This window comes from Mugil cephalus, chromosome 16, assembly GCF_022458985.1.
Source record: "Mugil cephalus isolate CIBA_MC_2020 chromosome 16, CIBA_Mcephalus_1.1, whole genome shotgun sequence".
Taxonomy (NCBI): domain Eukaryota; kingdom Metazoa; phylum Chordata; class Actinopteri; order Mugiliformes; family Mugilidae; genus Mugil; species Mugil cephalus.
The window spans coordinates 8,131,831-8,148,980 of NC_061785.1; the positions used below are offsets into that span (position 1 = coordinate 8,131,831).

At 45.3% G+C, this 17,150-nt stretch overlaps 1 protein-coding gene across 16 annotated transcripts in view; it reads left to right on the plus strand.

Annotated features, from left to right (window-relative positions):
* Window positions 1-17,150, plus strand: part of nrxn1a (neurexin 1a) — a 55,167-nt gene that overhangs the window by 23,353 nt on the left and 14,664 nt on the right. For 10 of the 16 annotated variants that reach the window (XM_047608859.1, XM_047608867.1, XM_047608861.1 and 7 more), the window contains 12 exons: window positions 756-917; window positions 2,697-2,768; window positions 3,096-3,320; window positions 4,284-4,431; window positions 5,152-5,282; window positions 6,001-6,253; window positions 9,661-9,864; window positions 10,925-10,951; window positions 13,858-13,980; window positions 14,304-14,685; window positions 15,088-15,278; window positions 15,806-15,979. In XM_047608859.1, the coding sequence (XP_047464815.1) occupies window positions 756-917; window positions 2,697-2,768; window positions 3,096-3,320; window positions 4,284-4,431; window positions 5,152-5,282; window positions 6,001-6,253; window positions 9,661-9,864; window positions 10,925-10,951; window positions 13,858-13,980; window positions 14,304-14,685; window positions 15,088-15,278; window positions 15,806-15,979 (2,092 nt within the window). The remainder of the gene's footprint in view (window positions 1-755; window positions 918-2,696; window positions 2,769-3,095; window positions 3,321-4,283; window positions 4,432-5,151; window positions 5,283-6,000; window positions 6,254-9,660; window positions 9,865-10,924; window positions 10,952-13,857; window positions 13,981-14,303; window positions 14,686-15,087; window positions 15,279-15,805; window positions 15,980-17,150) is intronic. The other 6 variants (XM_047608868.1, XM_047608874.1, XM_047608863.1 and 3 more) reach the window with 1 other exon arrangement.

The following is a 17,150-nucleotide window of genomic DNA, read 5'->3' on the forward strand; positions in this document are numbered from 1 at the left end:
GAGTGTCACTTTAGGCAAACCGTTTAGGAACGTTGTTGCTCGTATATTAGGGAGTAAATCAAATTGCTTTTTGTACCTTGACACTGAAGGAGCCTGGAGTGTGAGGCATTAACAAAAGGGGAAAAACTTATAATGTTAAGGGTGTAATTGGTGTTCTTGGTAAAAAAAAAATTAAAAAATAAAAAAAAAACAAGGCTCATCTTTCAGTGCAGTGCTGCACAAAGCAGGATGGTTTTAGTCTGTTCTGTAAAGTTAGCACTGTGCAGTCGCAAAATAACAAATTAGCTTTGAAGAGCGTGGAGACTCACAGTCCATCATTGGTGGCCCTGCAGCAAATCTTTATTAATCACACACAGGATTTAGTCAATATTCTGTACAGTAGGCTATTGATGGACTAAAGACGGCAGAACATGTAGTTTGATTCCTGAGTGCTCGTTGGGACTCCAAACTGCAGCGAGAGTGAGTGAGTTGCATTTAGCTGTGTGAGCAACAATGCCAATAATACCAGCGGAGTCGAGTGGCGGCACATCTCAGCTACACCACACAGTCAGCACTGATCCAACTGCACCAAGTCCCAACAGAACAAGTGTCCAATTCCCAAAACCAATCCGGCCTTCTCCCCACCAGAACTGCATATACATTTTGTTACCTGAGAGTAACGGGGGCTAATTTGGCTGGTCAGCGCCTAGCTAGCGCTTAGCGCTACCTTTGGTGTGAGTATATAGCGTGTCCTTTCCCTGTGCTTTGTTGTGTAGGTGACCATCTCGGTGGACGGCATCCTGACCACCACGGGCTACACGCAGGAGGACTACACCATGCTGGGCTCTGATGACTTCTTCTACGTGGGAGGGAGCCCCAGCACTGCGGATCTGCCGGGTTCTCCAGTCAGCAATAACTTCATGGGCTGTCTCAGAGAGGTGGGATGCGCACATGATATGTATGTTACATGCACATCTGTTACATGTGCTGGGCAATATGGTTGAATAAATACCATGGTGCTGTTTATATGTATTAGACAGTTTAATACTTAATTTATCATCTTTAACTAAGTCTTTTTACATTTACTTTCAATCACACAGAATTAACTTTGGTTATAAACCACACAATATCGTCTCCTACTTAACGTAAATGAATGACATTTAACCACGACCCATCCCAGTTTATACACTACACAGATTTCTATACTCAGTTATATGAAACAACCTTGTCTTTTTCCTCACACTTTCTTTCTCTCTCCTCCCTTTCTCACTAGTCACGCAAACATTTCACACACCTTATTTTACACAACACACACACACACACACAGAAATGTTTCCATTTGGCAGACCCACACAAACAGTCCCAAACGCACGCACGCACACACACACACCCACCCCAGCATCAGAGAGAATCAGTGATGAGTGTCGTTGAGGGAGCAGATACAGCACTAAGCACTAACATGCTAATTAGCTACGCCACAGAGATGCTCCATCCATGCGCTGGGCTCGAAATGGGCCACAACACTGCAGCAGCAAAAACTTGCACGCCACGCTAATACGCATGCTTGTTTGCGCAAATGTGTGCATGCACATGCGTGGGCTAAAATGAACTAACGTTGCCAGTGTACACATGAAACACATATGGACACTGCATTTGACACGACGGAGCGACTTACAAATGTACCCTAAACACCCATCTAACACACACCCTGTCTGAGTCTCCTTTTCGTTCGCACGGATTCACGCACAGAGGCATAAACAAACAACCAAACAAGCCGACAGATGACGTGCCAAACAGAGAGCTATCTGTATCGGCGCTGAATGCACTCTGTGTTACTTCATTAAGACTGGCTGCCGCTGTCAATGCGAACCCTCCACTGGCACATTTACATATTTAATACGATGATATGATAATCCGTGTGCGCAAATTAAGACGTATGCAGTGAATCACACACATGAACAATCGTAGCTGTAACAATATTGTGCTTTTGACGTGGCGTGGGCTCCGGCGCACAATGCGCTTGCAGTACCTATTATCTCCGAGAGCCGCTGTCCCTGCCCCACACACACGCACACACACATGCAGACCCAAAAGCACATATACAAAAAAATGTAAAGCAGAGGTGAAAAGCCACCCCGGAGGAAAACTTTGTTCGTTCACAGGTCATAGGTAGGAGGTCTGGATTCATAAAGCGGAGCCTGTGTGCGCTTGTCTCTCTCTCTCGACATCAAAATGCTCAGCACAAACACACTCTTTACACTCGCCGCTCAGTCAGAGAGCGGACTGTGTCAGGGAAAAGGAAAGAGAGAAACACTGAAGCAAGGGAGATAGAGAGTGTGAAAGCGATCATGCAAGTGTTGGGGACAAATGCCAGTTTTTCAAAAGGCTGGAGTGGCTCGCTGGGCTTAAGGTTGCTGCTTTCATATTAGAAATGCCAGAACGTGTGAATTTAAAAAAGTTTCCCGGCTTGAAAGATTTATGGATGTCTGGCCATATTTAAAATCCCCGGTCCCCACTTCATCTCTTCCAACATTACCCATGGAAAGGTTATGCGTTTTTTTTTTGTTTTTTTTTTGTCCTGTGTGTGTGCTGTGTTTGCTTATTATAGGGAAACAAGGAGAGGTGTGTCTGCAGGCCAAAAGTGACGAATAAGGCTTTCATTTCTATAAAAGTGAATTCAAGTTGCGTTCTTTTCTCCTCGATCCTCTCCCCTTAAGGTCGTGTACAAGAACAATGACGTGCGGTTGGAGCTGTCTAGACTGGCTAAACAGGGAGACCCAAAGATGAAGGTATGCACTTTCAACAGCATGCACAACTTGAGCCAGACAACGCATTATCCTCTTAAACACCAAACACAGACACAGTTTCTATTATCACAACCTCCTGCCTGGCCCTGCGAGTCGTAGACTGTAGGGATTTTAAGTAAATGGGATTATATCTTTGAGAGGTAGCCACAAGCTTTTGTCTTTTAGTAAGTTCACAGCTGGGAGCTGGCTTTATTTCAGTCCCAGACTACAAAGGAGCCATTTTAGTCTGTGGTATTCGCTGCAGCAATTTTAAATGCTAGAACATCTAAAAAAAAAAAAAAAAATGTTTTCTTCCTGCATCTGTTCCAGGTAAGTGGGGTGGTGTCCTTTAAGTGCGAGAGCGTGGCGACGCTGGACCCCGTGACCTTTGACACCCCAGAGTCTTTTGTGGCACTGAGCAAGTGGACAGCGAAGAAGGCAGGATCCATCTCGTTTGACTTCAGGACCACGGAGCCCAACGGGCTGATGCTATTCAGCCACGGCAAACCACGACAGCAGCAACGCAAGGACCCACGCACACCCCCTACCATGAAGGTGCAGAATTAACCGTTATGTGCAAATACTCCGCAGTCTGCTAGAAGAACTGATGAGCTACATAAGATGTCTTCAATCTAGTACGATGTTCATTTGGGTTAGACTGCGTGGTCTTATTAGTAATAAACACAAAGTAGAGAGGGTAATGGTCTTGTTTTTCAATGTATGTGGTGTTATTTTTGTATAGTGGTGGTATTAGATGAAAAGGGATTTCCACATCAGTTCAACAGAATTTCTAAAATTCAAGATGTCTCACAATCATTTGATCTTACCGGTGTAGGTACAAGATCTGCTTAGATTTCTAGATGACGTCAACTATATGTTTGGTCTGTACGTTCAGCTCGAGCTGCGAGATCAGCTCGCGGTTAGACAACACGAGTTTAATTTATTTTTCACAATATGTTCGCTAAAGCTCGCTAAATTTTTTTATTTATAATTTTTAATCTTCCACGAAAGACAAAAAAATACAATGACAGCACATTATTCATGAAAAAAATAAAGGAATAAAATGACAAAACAGTTCGAGTTCAATCCTAGTAGGCACGAAAAGGTTCATCTTTAAAAATATGAAATAATAATACACATTTTATCAATTTATCCAAAGAATAAAAGGAACAAAACCACTAAGTTGCTCTGCTTCAACGAAACCTGATTGCCAACCGCTCTTCCACTTCTTGTGCAACCAATTATAAACCTCACCGTCACTAACGACTACGTGGCATCACCTGGCACTTCCAGATGATGCCCCTGGTAGCCCGAGCAGATCTTCTGCCTACACCTGCTACTAATTAATTGTACCTGAATTCAAGAGCAGTTTTTGTCAGATCTCCATAGATTCTTAAAAAATAAATCTGCAGTTAGCTTAAACTTACAGCTTTAATTTTGCTTTTTAATCGATTGACCGCCGTCACCGGTGTTGGTGCTTGGAGCAGGATGCTGACGCTGAGTCTGTTTGACACACAGGTGGATTTTTTTGCCATCGAGATGCTGGACGGACACCTGTACCTGCTGCTGGACATGGGTTCAGGAACCACCAAGACCAAGGCCATCGACAAGAAGGTGAACGACGGGGAGTGGTACCACGTCGACTTCCAGAGAGACGGACGCTCAGGTACCCGCAGCTCTCCTAACTCTGACGAAGGAGGTGGAGGATGGTGAATAGGAGTGACTGCCGTCTGCCTCCTGTTTGTATTTCACTCAAACTGCGTTTACTGAATCACACATTAAGGCTTTTCTTGGTTAATTTTCACACATACAATAAGGATCATTGTATCGTGCTGGTATAATTATAATTAATACTAGTGTACAATTAGAGCTGCTACTTTTCATCCTGCTGCTTTTGTTGTTAGTGTTGGTAGATGTATTCATACACAGTGTCTTTAATGTTTATCAGGTACCAGTATATAGTTACTGTTTGCAAGTGTGTGGTAATTACAGCCTAAGTGGCCTCTCTCCACCGTGGGGGTCCTGTTTGTTTGTGACTGTACGGCTTAAAATAAACGCATTAATGATTTATTGGTGACGAAAAGTTCAACATAGCACTTTTAAACTTGCACTGACTTAAAAGCGGAACTTGATGACTAAGGCCTCTGTAGTATTTGGATTTCAATTGTTTCTGATTATAGCCAAGTAGTGTGGTGGTGGCGGCGGCGGTGATGATGATGGTGATGATGATGATGAGGAGGAGTAGAAAGAGACGGGCAAGAATGATGATGATAAAGATGGTGATGATGGCAGTCATAATGGCGGCCGTGGTGATGATGATTGCGATGAGGATGTTCACAGCGAAGGTCAAAATGATTACTGAAGTTGTTTTTCGTGGCGGATTCAGGGACCATCTCGGTGAACAGCGTGAGAACGGCGTACACGGCCCCGGGAGACAGCGAGATCCTCGACCTGGATGACACCTTGTATCTCGGGGGGCTGCCTGAGGACCGCGCCGGACTCATCTTCCCGACGGAGGTCCGTGCGTCCGCGGCAACACATATAGCGTGATTCATGTTAGAGCTACTCACAATCAGTGGGCTCATTAAATGACTCAAAATTACCAGTCATGATCAGTTAATCATTGCAGAACAGAACATTTGACGCCTTTAGCCTTCCTTCTCTGTCATAACTGTACATCAGACAGTCCAGCAACAAAAGATTAATTTAATGACGTCACCCTTGGCTCTAGAAAACAGTTTTCTTGGCCATTTTAGATTTAAATTATTATTAAATGATATTATTACTATTATTATTATTATTGTTGTAATCATATTAGGGCCTCAGGCCTTTCCCAGCTATTTATTTTATTTTATTTTATTTTATTTTATTAGTCAATCAGTTAGTCAATCACAGACTTTTTTTCATTTAACTCTTAAAGAAATTAATGGGAATAAAATATTTATTTTTATAATTTATATATTTATTTACAATATTAATTTAATTATTATTAGTTAATTATTTTCAATGCATTATGTTTTAGATTTATGTTTATTTTCAAATATTATTTTAATTGGTTCAATATATTTTTAGAACATAATGTCACAACAAAATTATGACAAATTGCGAGCGATTCCCGTGCTGAGCAATCTTCACATCACCATTTGTGTTTTTATTTATTTTAACTGCAAACTCTCCAGCGTTCTGACAAATATCTCGCAATCATTTTTTCCAACCCCGGTGACGTCTCCTTCAGGTGTGGACGGCTCTGCTGAACTACGGCTACGTGGGCTGCATCAGAGACCTGTTCGTGGACGGTCAGAGCAAAGACATCCGGCGACTGGCTGAAGCCCAGAGAGCGGTGGGGGTGAAGCCCTCGTGTTCCAGAGAGCCACCGAAACAGTGCCTGTCCAACCCCTGCCAGCACAACGGTATCTGCAGGGAGGGCTGGAACCGCTACGTCTGTGACTGCTCCGGGACGGGTTACCTGGGACGCTCCTGTGAGAGAGGTGAGAATAACAACGTAGCTGGAGGGAGGAGGTGAGGATGACGAGACTTACGCTCCAACTGTAAAAAAAACAAAAAACGTATAGAGATGAGTAAGCTGGCTGATTACAGTCGATAAACACAAAAATAATAATAACACGTCAACACTCATACAGTTTTGTTGGCTTGAGAACAATGAGTGATGCCCACAGGTTGAGTGACAGAGGACAGATGGTGTCGAGTGGAAAGGCTGAAATCTTAGAATCAGACTGAAAATGCATCATCGCTTATATTGGGCCATAAATTCTTTATTCATTACACCTTTGAGATGTACTTTTCTTCCTTTAAAAGTCCCATCCTAACAGATTACATCAGTTTGATAGTCCCGTGCGCTAAAAAAAAAAAAAGCTAGCCTCATAAAATTTATGGTAGATAAAAAAATGTGACTAAAGTATTATTCAAATAAAACAGATGGGTTTACCGTCCACTACATCCCCGGTGACGCAGGGTGGGAAGCTGCAAATGAAAAGGGGGACCGCAAGAAAATGAAAATAAGGGCAAGAGGGGGGAAAAATGAGCCAGCCGGCTCAACAACAAAAATAATAACAGTGCAAGTTTTCTATCTTTGGCCGCATCTATTTTTATTTGGAATTACACATTTTTCTGTGTCAGAGGGAGAGTAGTAAAATGGAGGCAGGGAAGGAAGGAAGGAGAGGAGAGGAGAAGAGGTGGGTGGAAGCAAGAGCTGCAGACAGGACTATTGGACTGCTATGGATGTAGTGACTGGGAATCGATGGCGGAGGAAATGTGCAGAAAGCGGGGAGCAGGAGCTGTGACTGAGGAAGGTGGAGTCAGCGGGCCGGAACAGCCATGTGACAGCAGGTGAGGAGATGAGGAGGAATGGGACAAGGGAGTAGAAAATCTGACAGAGAGAAAGAGAGAGAGAGAGAGAGTTATGAGAAAAGGTATGAATTCAGGCTGAGAGAGAAATGGAAACCCGGGGAAGATTGGCAGAGGGACTGATACAGGCCTGCTGAAAGGAGAGAGATGGAGTCAGACAAGAAGAAGAGAAGAAATGTTGTTTGTGCCACAGCCGCTGATGCGTCTCAAGCGATGATTGTACTACGTATCATCTAACAGGAGATATACACGCGCAGACGCACATGCGCTTCCTGAAAGGCGTCGATATGAAAATGTTTTATTTCAGAGGACAAACATCCGCAGTGTATGTTTATCATAGCAATGCGCCCTCCATCCCTCCCTCCCTCCTTCTTGCTTCGTCTTCTTCTTCTTCTTCTTCCCAGCTCTGCCTATATCTTTCTTCATCCCTCTCTGTGTGTGCACTGAGGGGTCACTAACTGGTGGTTCAGTGGATTAAAGGAAGCACAGATGGAGAAGCAGATGGAGAGAGTGATTGGCCGTGTTTATGCCTTCTACCTGCGGTTTCTCCCTCCCTTTTTATCCCTCCCTCATTCTCTCACTCTCTCCTTTGTTTCCCGCCCCCCCCCTCTCTCTCTTATTTAATGAACAAAGATGGTCGCCACACTGTTATTTTTTTAATATCGAGTATAGTAATTGATAAATATAATGTAGTGAAAGTCACCCGTTAGAATGAGTTAGATTAATCTTAAAAACTATTTTTTTTTTCTTTTTTGAATTCAAGTTTTTATTGTGTTTTTCAAAAGGGTTGGTACATGGCAAGCTTAGCAAGATTCTCCACACAGGAGGAGATGATATACAAGTATGAACATTTACAAGATAAGATAAGGCAACAGATACAAGAAAAAAAAAAGGAAAAAGACAAAAAAAAAAAGTATCCTAGTGGGGGTCATTATCTACCTTTATGTAATCCTAAAACCCGTCCCCTTTGTCATCATTTAATCTTCAAAGCATCATAACAGACCCATTCCTTCACCCATCCTCAACTCATTTTTGGTTTCTGAAAGCTGAGGTCGTAAATATTTTAGGGTCTCGTTGGATGTTCATCATGCAAGAACCTTTGCGAAAGGTGACAGCGGATATTGATTTAGCTGCATTAAATGCATCCTCACATTGTTTGTAAAATATTTGCAGGGAACTTGGTTTGAGCTTATAAATATACATAGTCTCATCCTTTACCTCTATGTATGGTTTATCGGGTGCATGCTACAGGCGTCAAATAATGCAACAGTATGCGACACAGGCAGTGTGCATTTTACTGTCGTTTTTTTTTTGTTGTTGTTGTTTTTTTGACTTCCTGCCATAAATGGGCTTCTATTTTTCCTCCTCACCAACTCTGCTCGTCTGGTAGTGAGTCAGGTGGCGCGGTGAGGAGAATTCAGTCAGCTGTCTGCCTTATCGGAAATGTGCGCACGTGTATGCGCATGGGTGGCGTATGTGCCGCTGTTGCTTAAGTTATCTGTGATATAACAGGCCAACCACCTTCTTTTTTCCTTAAGTTAATGAGGGTTCATTTGCATTTTAGCCAAGAGCTTTCCCTCCCTCCCTCCCTTTCTCTGTTTCTTGCTCTGTCCTTATTTTCTCCCCCACCCCACCACCGCCTCCACCACCACCACCACCACCACCACCCTCTGCTCTCACTTTACTAAACCCTCCTCTGTTCACACTTAAATTCACTCACTTATTCTGACATGCACACACACACACACACACGCACACACACTATCTCTCTCTTTGCCTCATTCTCGGCTCATCAGTATTCATGACGCCTTCCTCTCTTCCTGTTCTCTTGTTTTTTTTTTTTTTGCCTCGGCTTCAACCGTCTCCCACAGAAACAGGGAGAGGGATGGGGAAAGAAAGCGAGAATGAAAGAATGGAGTGGAGAGGTGCAGGAAGAAGGGAAAAGGGGGAAGAGAGATGAAGACGCAGAGGCATGGAGAGTGTTTATCTGTGTATGTAATTGGCCAATAAAAAACAGGGTCCTCGGAGGTAAACAGTTTAGCGGTCGGGGATTGGCCCCAGCAGGTAGCGGGGAGAGAAGATTATGAATATGTAAATGAGTATGCAAAAGACATTAAAGAGGGATCACCTGAGCTTGTTACATTATGACTCCAGGGTCTAGGATGTCAGCGACGGTGGCTAACACACTCACCACCATGCATTCTGATTTAACCAGATAATAGGGACAGCCAAACAGCTGCAGCTATTTTTACACCCTCCTCTGCAAGGCGGCAGGAGCGATGATGAATTAAGAGTGAAAGTGATGGGATAATTTTACAGGAAGGAGGTTTCGAGTTTCAACACGTCGCCGGGTGCGGGAACAAGGGAGCGCATCCACGCAGCAACATATTTTGTTGCGTTTAAAGCCTTTGTCTTCTCCCACCTGATGTGTTTTCTATATGTTTTTTTTTCTTCCCCGTCTTTCACGTCCTCCCTTCCTCCCGTCCTCCCTCGCTCCTCGTCTGCCTCTCTATCGTCGCATTGTGTGCAGATGCGACTATCCTGTCGTACGACGGCAGCAAGTTTATGAAGGTGCAGCTGCCTGTGGCGATGCACACCGAGGCGGAGGACGTCTCGTTGCGCTTTCGCTCCCAGCGGGCCTACGGCGTTCTCATGGCAACCACATCCCGCAACTCCGCAGACACCCTTCGTCTGGAGCTGGATGGAGGCCGCGTCCGACTCACTGTCAACCTAGGTAGACACGTGCACACGAACACGCAGAACCTCAAAGATTATTTTAATTACATGTCATGGGAATGCAGCTGACACAGGCCTCTTGGCAAATGTTAAAATGTTGATTAATTATGCTCAGTAATTGTAGGAATCTGCCAGATAATTTTGCAGAATTCAAGACTTGGGTTTCACAGCCTTTGGCAGATGCATGTATAGTTTATCTACGAGCACTCACAAACCCAGGTATACGGCTCAAGGTTATTTTTCTCGTGTTGAACAGAGGGTCAAGCCTCAAGCTGCATTCTCTGCTCACTGCCAGTAGACCTGTGCATCCCCGAAAATCTCCGACAAGCTACACAATGCCTCACAAATTGGACGGACAAACGACTCAGGAAAAAGCACATTTTGTACATTTCCCTGCCACAGTTGATCTTCTAAACACATTTTCCTCACTCTTTCACAGCACACGCACACATTAACACACACACATCTTTACAGAGGGGTGCATGTGTTGGTCTCTGGTTGTCTGCAGCCACGTCTTTTCTGCGGTTGACGCCACACGACACACCAAGGCATCGTAGGTTAACAGACAAAATAATTAATAACTACAGGGGCTGAATCTTCCACCCATTTGTGGGGATTTGTGCTCTGGATGGGCGACAGAAATTATGGGGACGTGTTCCGTGTCATTAGACAAACTGAAACACATGACCCAACTCAGTCGGCCGGCGCTTTCGATTGGCGACTGAAAGTGTCGCTCAGGCCAGAGCAGCCAGTGATCGCAGCGCTCGGACTGTGACACAGACGCTCTTCTGGACACGTTCAAAGTAAAAAAAAAACCACCAGCCTCGATCCAAACGTTACGCTTTATCGTGTAAAAGTCACACAAATTGCATTTGCTGCACGCTGCCGTGAGAAAATACATGCCCCATCTCGCGATGTGACGGAGGAGGGTGTGTGTTTTCTCAGCAGCGTGTGTGTTTTTGTATATGTGTACAAGGTGTGTCGATGTGCGCGTCCCCAGGACGTGGGGAATATGTGTATGTGTGCAGCATTAACCCTCTGCTCTGCTTTCCCTCCAGACTGTATCAGGATAAACTGTACAGCCAGTAAGTGATCCTCCATCTCACCTAACTCCTCCCCGTCCTCTTCCTCCTCAGAGCGTGTGTGTTTGTGTGCGCGCTGTAGTGTGCGTGTGTGCTTTTAATTTCTCTGTCTGACTGTTCTTCGCCCTTTTTCGTCCCATCAGTCCATCGGATCGTAATCTCTCGCACAACACGTCTTCGTACCACGCGTCCGTGTGCAGATATGTGTGTGTCGGCGGGGCAGGCCTCACATATGTGTGTTTGCATGTTCAGCTGCACTGCAGGAGAGGTGTGATTTTTGCTGAGGGCCAGGGTTTTCCACCAGGACGGCCATTTTAGCAAAGAGCAGTAGGTGGAAGTGAGGAGAAGGGTGGGCGTTAAAAGGAGGAGAGCAGACAAGGAGGAGGTGAGGAAGAGTTGTTTGAGGCAAAATTAAGCTGAAAGAGAGCGGTGGCTGGTGGATGAATGTAACTCGGAGCTGCAGGCTAATTACTTCTCCTTCATGCTGGAGAAAAAAACATGTATTTCCCTCCGTTTCTTTCGGTCATACCTTCATCTTAATGTGTGTTGGGTTCTTTTCTTTTACTCATTGCTTGTTGTTTCGCCATAAACTGCACATGAGGGATTTTTTTTGTGTCATTTACTGAATTTGGTGTGTGTGTGTGTGCTTGTGTCTGGGCATTTTGTATTGTTTTCGTTGCCCATCTGCGTCTGTGTGTTTTCTGGGTGTGTTTTCCTATGTGGGGGTGAATGCTGCTGCGAGTTGAACCGAATCCCTGATGAAGTTTAATTCCCTCACGTGGAGTTTCTCTGTCACGACCACAGAAGAAAAAAAAAAAAAAAAAAAAAAAGCAAGAGAGTGAGCGAGAGAGGGAGAGAGAGAGAGAGGCGAATGCTGTGTGACGGCAAAGAGGTGGTGAAATGGACGACTGCAGTTGCCATAGAAACCCAACTAGCCACACAGCACTGTTGCTATCCCGCATGTCTGCTGGCCAATTTTAGACCGGTTGTCTCAATGAACATTTCAGTAGGCAGCCACTTTTCTGGCACACTGTGTGCATACAATAAATTATACATATGATATTCAGAGGGGAGGGGGGGGAAAAAAATTATTTAACAACCCCGGCGCCACCAAAACAGTCCACTCAGCAGTTAAATAAAAGCCTCGGCATGGGAGAGATTTGAGGCTTATCCTTCAGAAAAGCCATTTGTTATTTGGAGCTAATGAAATACGAAACGCTTTTTTTTGTCATTTTGTTTTCATTATCCTGCTTTTATAATCTGCAGTAGCTCTTGTCATTCGGCTCTGAATCGTATTTCCACTGCTAACAAACAGCCTCTCCTGTCTTTCTTTTTCCCGGTTGCGTCTCCTGCTTTAACCCCGCGGAGGTTAAAGATTGTCTGCTGACCGCCGCGCTAGTCGCTAGTTGAATTAACTCACCGTGTTGGATGCTCTTTTAACGCTGACCCAAAATGGGTGCATAAGTGTTTGTGCCTCTCCCTCTTCCCAGGTTGACACAGATCACTGCCTCGCTCTCACATCAGTCCGCTCGTTCTGCCAGTGTTCGGTTACATGTGAAAAACACACAACTCTCATCGACTCGCACACACACACACACACACACACATATTCACTCCCTCACTCGGTGCTAGGCAGTGATCCATGGTAACAGGATGAGATGCTCATGCCCAGAGCACAGCTGAGTCTCCTCAGGGGAACCCTGTGTCCTCTCCGGCTGCACAACACACTCTTTTAGCTCTGCAAACTCTCACACACACACACACACACACACACACACTTCACTCTGCCGTATCCATTTTGATTGACTTGACTCGAATTTCTTCATTTACGTTCGCCCGGCTCGCCCGCATACCTCGGTCTTTCTTTACCTCTTTACCTTTGTGTGTCTCCCTCTGCGTGTGTGCGTGTCTGCCTGCGTGGTTCCATGATAGATGTGGGCATGCTTGACATTTTCTGCAGCGGAATCCGTTCGGGTCAGTTTGCTTCTCACCTCCCCCGTCATTACCTCCTATAGGTCACCGTGAGCGGACTCAGTCACTCTCCTCGAACCGAAAAGGGCTCGGAGAAGGAGCGTGCGCTTTGGGGGTGGTGGGTGTTGTGTTCAAGGTTGGTGGGGGCGCTTGTAAAGAGTAGGAGCGAGGGGACACTGAGGTTTTGGGAACAGTCAGCCTGTCAAATGTGTGCAGTCAACTATGTGAAGATATGAGCTGGTAGATGGGCAGAGAGAGAGACATCATGAGAGGACAGCTCAGCTTCTTTCATTCTGCTGCACATCAGCACCTTGGAGAGCGCCGCGGCGCTCCGCCGTGCATCTAGTGCCACCGTGAGGCTCGCCGCGGCACTGCACTCTAGTTGGAAATGAAAAAAAAAAAAAAACGCTCCTGCGTTCTGGCACGCAAACTGATATATGTTGTATGCGTGGAGGCGAGGAGGCGGTGGGGGCACAGACAGTGCAGACTTTCTGTGCCTGCGCGAGTTGTTGGTGGTCATCGTGGCGCGATACGTCCACAGATGGATTGTCTCAGCGTGGGCCTGTTGTGACTCACAGTCTCCATCTTAGGCACCCATAGCATCCATTTATGTTAATGTCTCTGTCTCTCTTTGTCACATCACATGTCTCTCTGGTACATCGGCAACGATACCTGTCTGTCTATCTGTGTGGGAGAGAGTGTGTTGACGATACTGAGGTGTTTGTCTCCCCAGGTTATGTATGCCCCCCCCCTACCCCCCTGCTGCTACTAGCTTCCATTTATTTATTTATTTTTTTTTACTTTACCTGCCTGGCTCTCTGCTTCTCCTTTTTCTTCTTCTTCTGGATCTCTTCTTCTGTCTCTGTCTCTACATTTCTCTCTGTGTCTCTCTCCGACTCTCTGTGCAATATGTTAATGGTGCTCTGGGCTATGTGTAGGTAAAGGCCCAGAGACCATCTTTGCTGGGTCCGGGCTCAATGATAATGAGTGGCACACGGTGAGGGTAGTCCGGCGTGGCAAGAGCCTCAAACTCACCGTGGACGACCTGCAGCCTGTCGAAGGTAACCACAGAAGCCTAAGTTATCATTTTCCACACAAAATGACCCTCTACCCAGAGTGGGTGTGTAGCCATCTGTTTAAAATCTGCTTTTGAATGACTTTTTTTTTTTTTTTTTTACACACAATAAGGGTTTGATTTGTGAGTGTGTATGTTACAATAATCATTCTGCATTGTAGCTGTCATTATCTCTGCAGGAGTATTTACAGTAATTGTGTTGAAAAAAAGAAATTAGGATTAACATTCGGATAAAAAAAAAAGAGTTCCACTTACAGTAAAACACAACTTTCCGTAGTCCTCACCTCTGAAGTTTACCCCCGCCACCAGGTCAGATGGCTGGTGACCACACCCAGCTGGAGTTCCACAATGTGGAGACGGGCATTGTGACGGAGAAGCGCTTCATGCCCGCCGTGCCTTCCAACTTCATCGGCCACCTCCAGGGCCTGACGCTGAACGGCATGCCCTACATTGACCTGTGCAAGAACGGCGACATCGACTACTGCGAGCTCAACGCCGTTATCGGTTACAAGAGCATCGTGGCGGACCCCGTCACGTTCCGCTCGCGCTCCAGTTTCGTCACGCTGCCCACGCTGCAGGCCTACTACTCCATGCATCTCTTCATGCAGTTCAAGACCACGTCCCCCGACGGCCTCATTCTCTTCAACAGCGGAGACGGCAACGACTTCATAGTGGTGGAGCTGGTTAAAGGGTGAGCAGGACAGTAGCCAGCGTGTGATATTTACGTTACACTACGAGAGACGGCGCAGTGTCTTCAAACTAAATAGAATAAAACTTTAAGAAAGTTGAAAGTGAAATTGATGAATATGCTCTGTTATGTTTTAATGGTAATGTTCGGTTGAGATTGTCCTTGATGAACAAAAAAGAAATTCTTGACTTGAAGGATGAAACGGGCTATTTAAAAAGTCAGGCAATTCTTTCTTTTTTTTTTTTCTATTCTTGTAATTAAGCTTCGCCGAGACAGATAATAATGGCCCGAAGTGTATGACCCTGTGTTGTTCTTCATCACAAGTACGATTAATTTTCCTTTTTTCTTCCGGCTTGTTTAATCTCCTCTGCTCTCCCTTTTTTTCTGTTCCCCTTTTTTTTCCAGCTACCTTCATTACATCTCTGACCTGGGCAACGGAGCACACCTGATCAAGGGCAACTCTAACAGTCCTCTTAATGACAACCACTGGCACAACGTGCACATATCCAGAGACACTAACAACCTTCACACAGTCAAGATTGACACCAAAGTCACAACGCAGACCACCATGGGTGCCAAGAACCTTGACCTAAAGGGTATGAAAAACACGAGGAGTGATACATTATTTAAAGGGGCTTAAATGCAGCGAAGGGGGGAGGGGGACTCTCATTAGTCCTGAAATTAAAAAGGTTGACTCTTGGGAAATAGACTTATTTACTATGTTAAGAATGACACCAATGAAAAAGAATGAAAAGCAGCACATACTAGAGGTTCTAAATCTCATAAAATATAACACATTACATCCCAGTTTTGCTTTATAAGGTGGTTATGTGACAGACTGTTTCCCTGCAGACGTATCCAGTCTTTACACAAAAACTCTCTCCTCATGGTGGCTACTTGCTTTAAGGCATGAGAAGAATGCGCTTTATACTCTCGTTAAACTCTCATCATCACTGAAAACTGAATATCTGCATTTGCGTTTTTCCAGGGATGTCGGCTCACGGACGCGACGATATCACATTTTCCCTAATTGAGATGAATTCGTAGAGAAAAATAAAAAATGATTCTCTCGCGTGATCTAGTGATTCGTGGAGATGTCATGCACCGTGCTGCTCCTCAACAGGTGACCTGTACATCGGGGGCGTTTCCAAAGAGATGTACCGCGACCTGCCGAAGCTGGTTCACTCTCGTGAGGGATTTCAGGGTTGCCTGGCAACAGTCGATCTAAACGGCCGGCTCCCGGACCTTTTGGCCGATGCCTTGGCAACCGTAGGGCAAGTGGAGAGAGGTTGCGAAGGTGAGGTGCAAACACATCAGCGGATCTGCTCGCACACCAAACACCAACCACCACCACCACCACCACCACCACCCCTCCCTGCCCGCGCCCCTACTGCTTTTCTTTTCAGTTTTTTTCTTTACCTCACGCTCTCTGTTATTAGGATAACCCACTAACACAGCTCTTAGCCTGTCGGATGTAAAAATTTACTCTTCTCTCTTCCCATCTACTCTTCTCGTCTCTCTGCACATTTCGTTTTCTGTCTCTCTCTCTTTCTGTTCCACTCTTTCAGCAGTTCACTGGCATCTGTTTGCATTGACTAACCATCTAACTTAATTTGCTTGTTTGCTTTTTTGTTTGGCTGACAAAAGTTACATTGATGAAAGCTGACTTGCAAGGTATATCGCTTTGTGTGAGCACGTGAGACAAGCGTGTGTGTGAGGGTGGGAAAATGTGTGCGCGAGTGCGTGTGTGTGTGTAGGCGTGTGTTGATACTACCCAGTGATGTCCAGTGTTGTGCGGATCTCAGTGATCCAGAGTTGAGGTCAGAGGTGACCCGTCCTCTCCCAGCCACCATAGTGATTTCATCTCAGTAATCGGCATTTCCACGCCTGTCTTTAGTTCACCACACCTCCCCCCACCCACCCGGGCTGCCCATCAGCATGCTCTCTAACCCCACTGACTCCAAACCTAAACTTCAATACTCCACTTGCGAATCGTTTTTTGCGCCCTTTTCCTCCGCGCCTCACGTGAGAGTGCAAAGAAGGAGAGCTAAGTTCAGAGCTTTGATATTCTCCCTCTGTGCGATTTCAACATGAGACCGGGAGAGAATGGTGACAGACTGCCAAAGACAGAGTATTGAGACGAAGGCTTTTAAACATAACTCTGCCTTCTTATGTTTAACCCCTCCTACTCCTCCTGTCTTCTCCCCATTCATCTAGCTTCACCACCTGCATGCTCTCCACATTTGAATCTTTTCATCTAGTAGCACAGATCCCTCTTTAGGTTCAGCTTTAGCGTCTTCTGTTGGTAAAGGCCGGTAGCTTATCAAATATATTCTAGTCTCACTAATACTACTAATCATAACACCATTACAGCACAGCAGTTAACCTGGACTTTTCACACTGCAAAATGGTCCTCTTAAAATAACTATTCCACACTGTCATAATGTCAAGAGAAAAACAATAATATA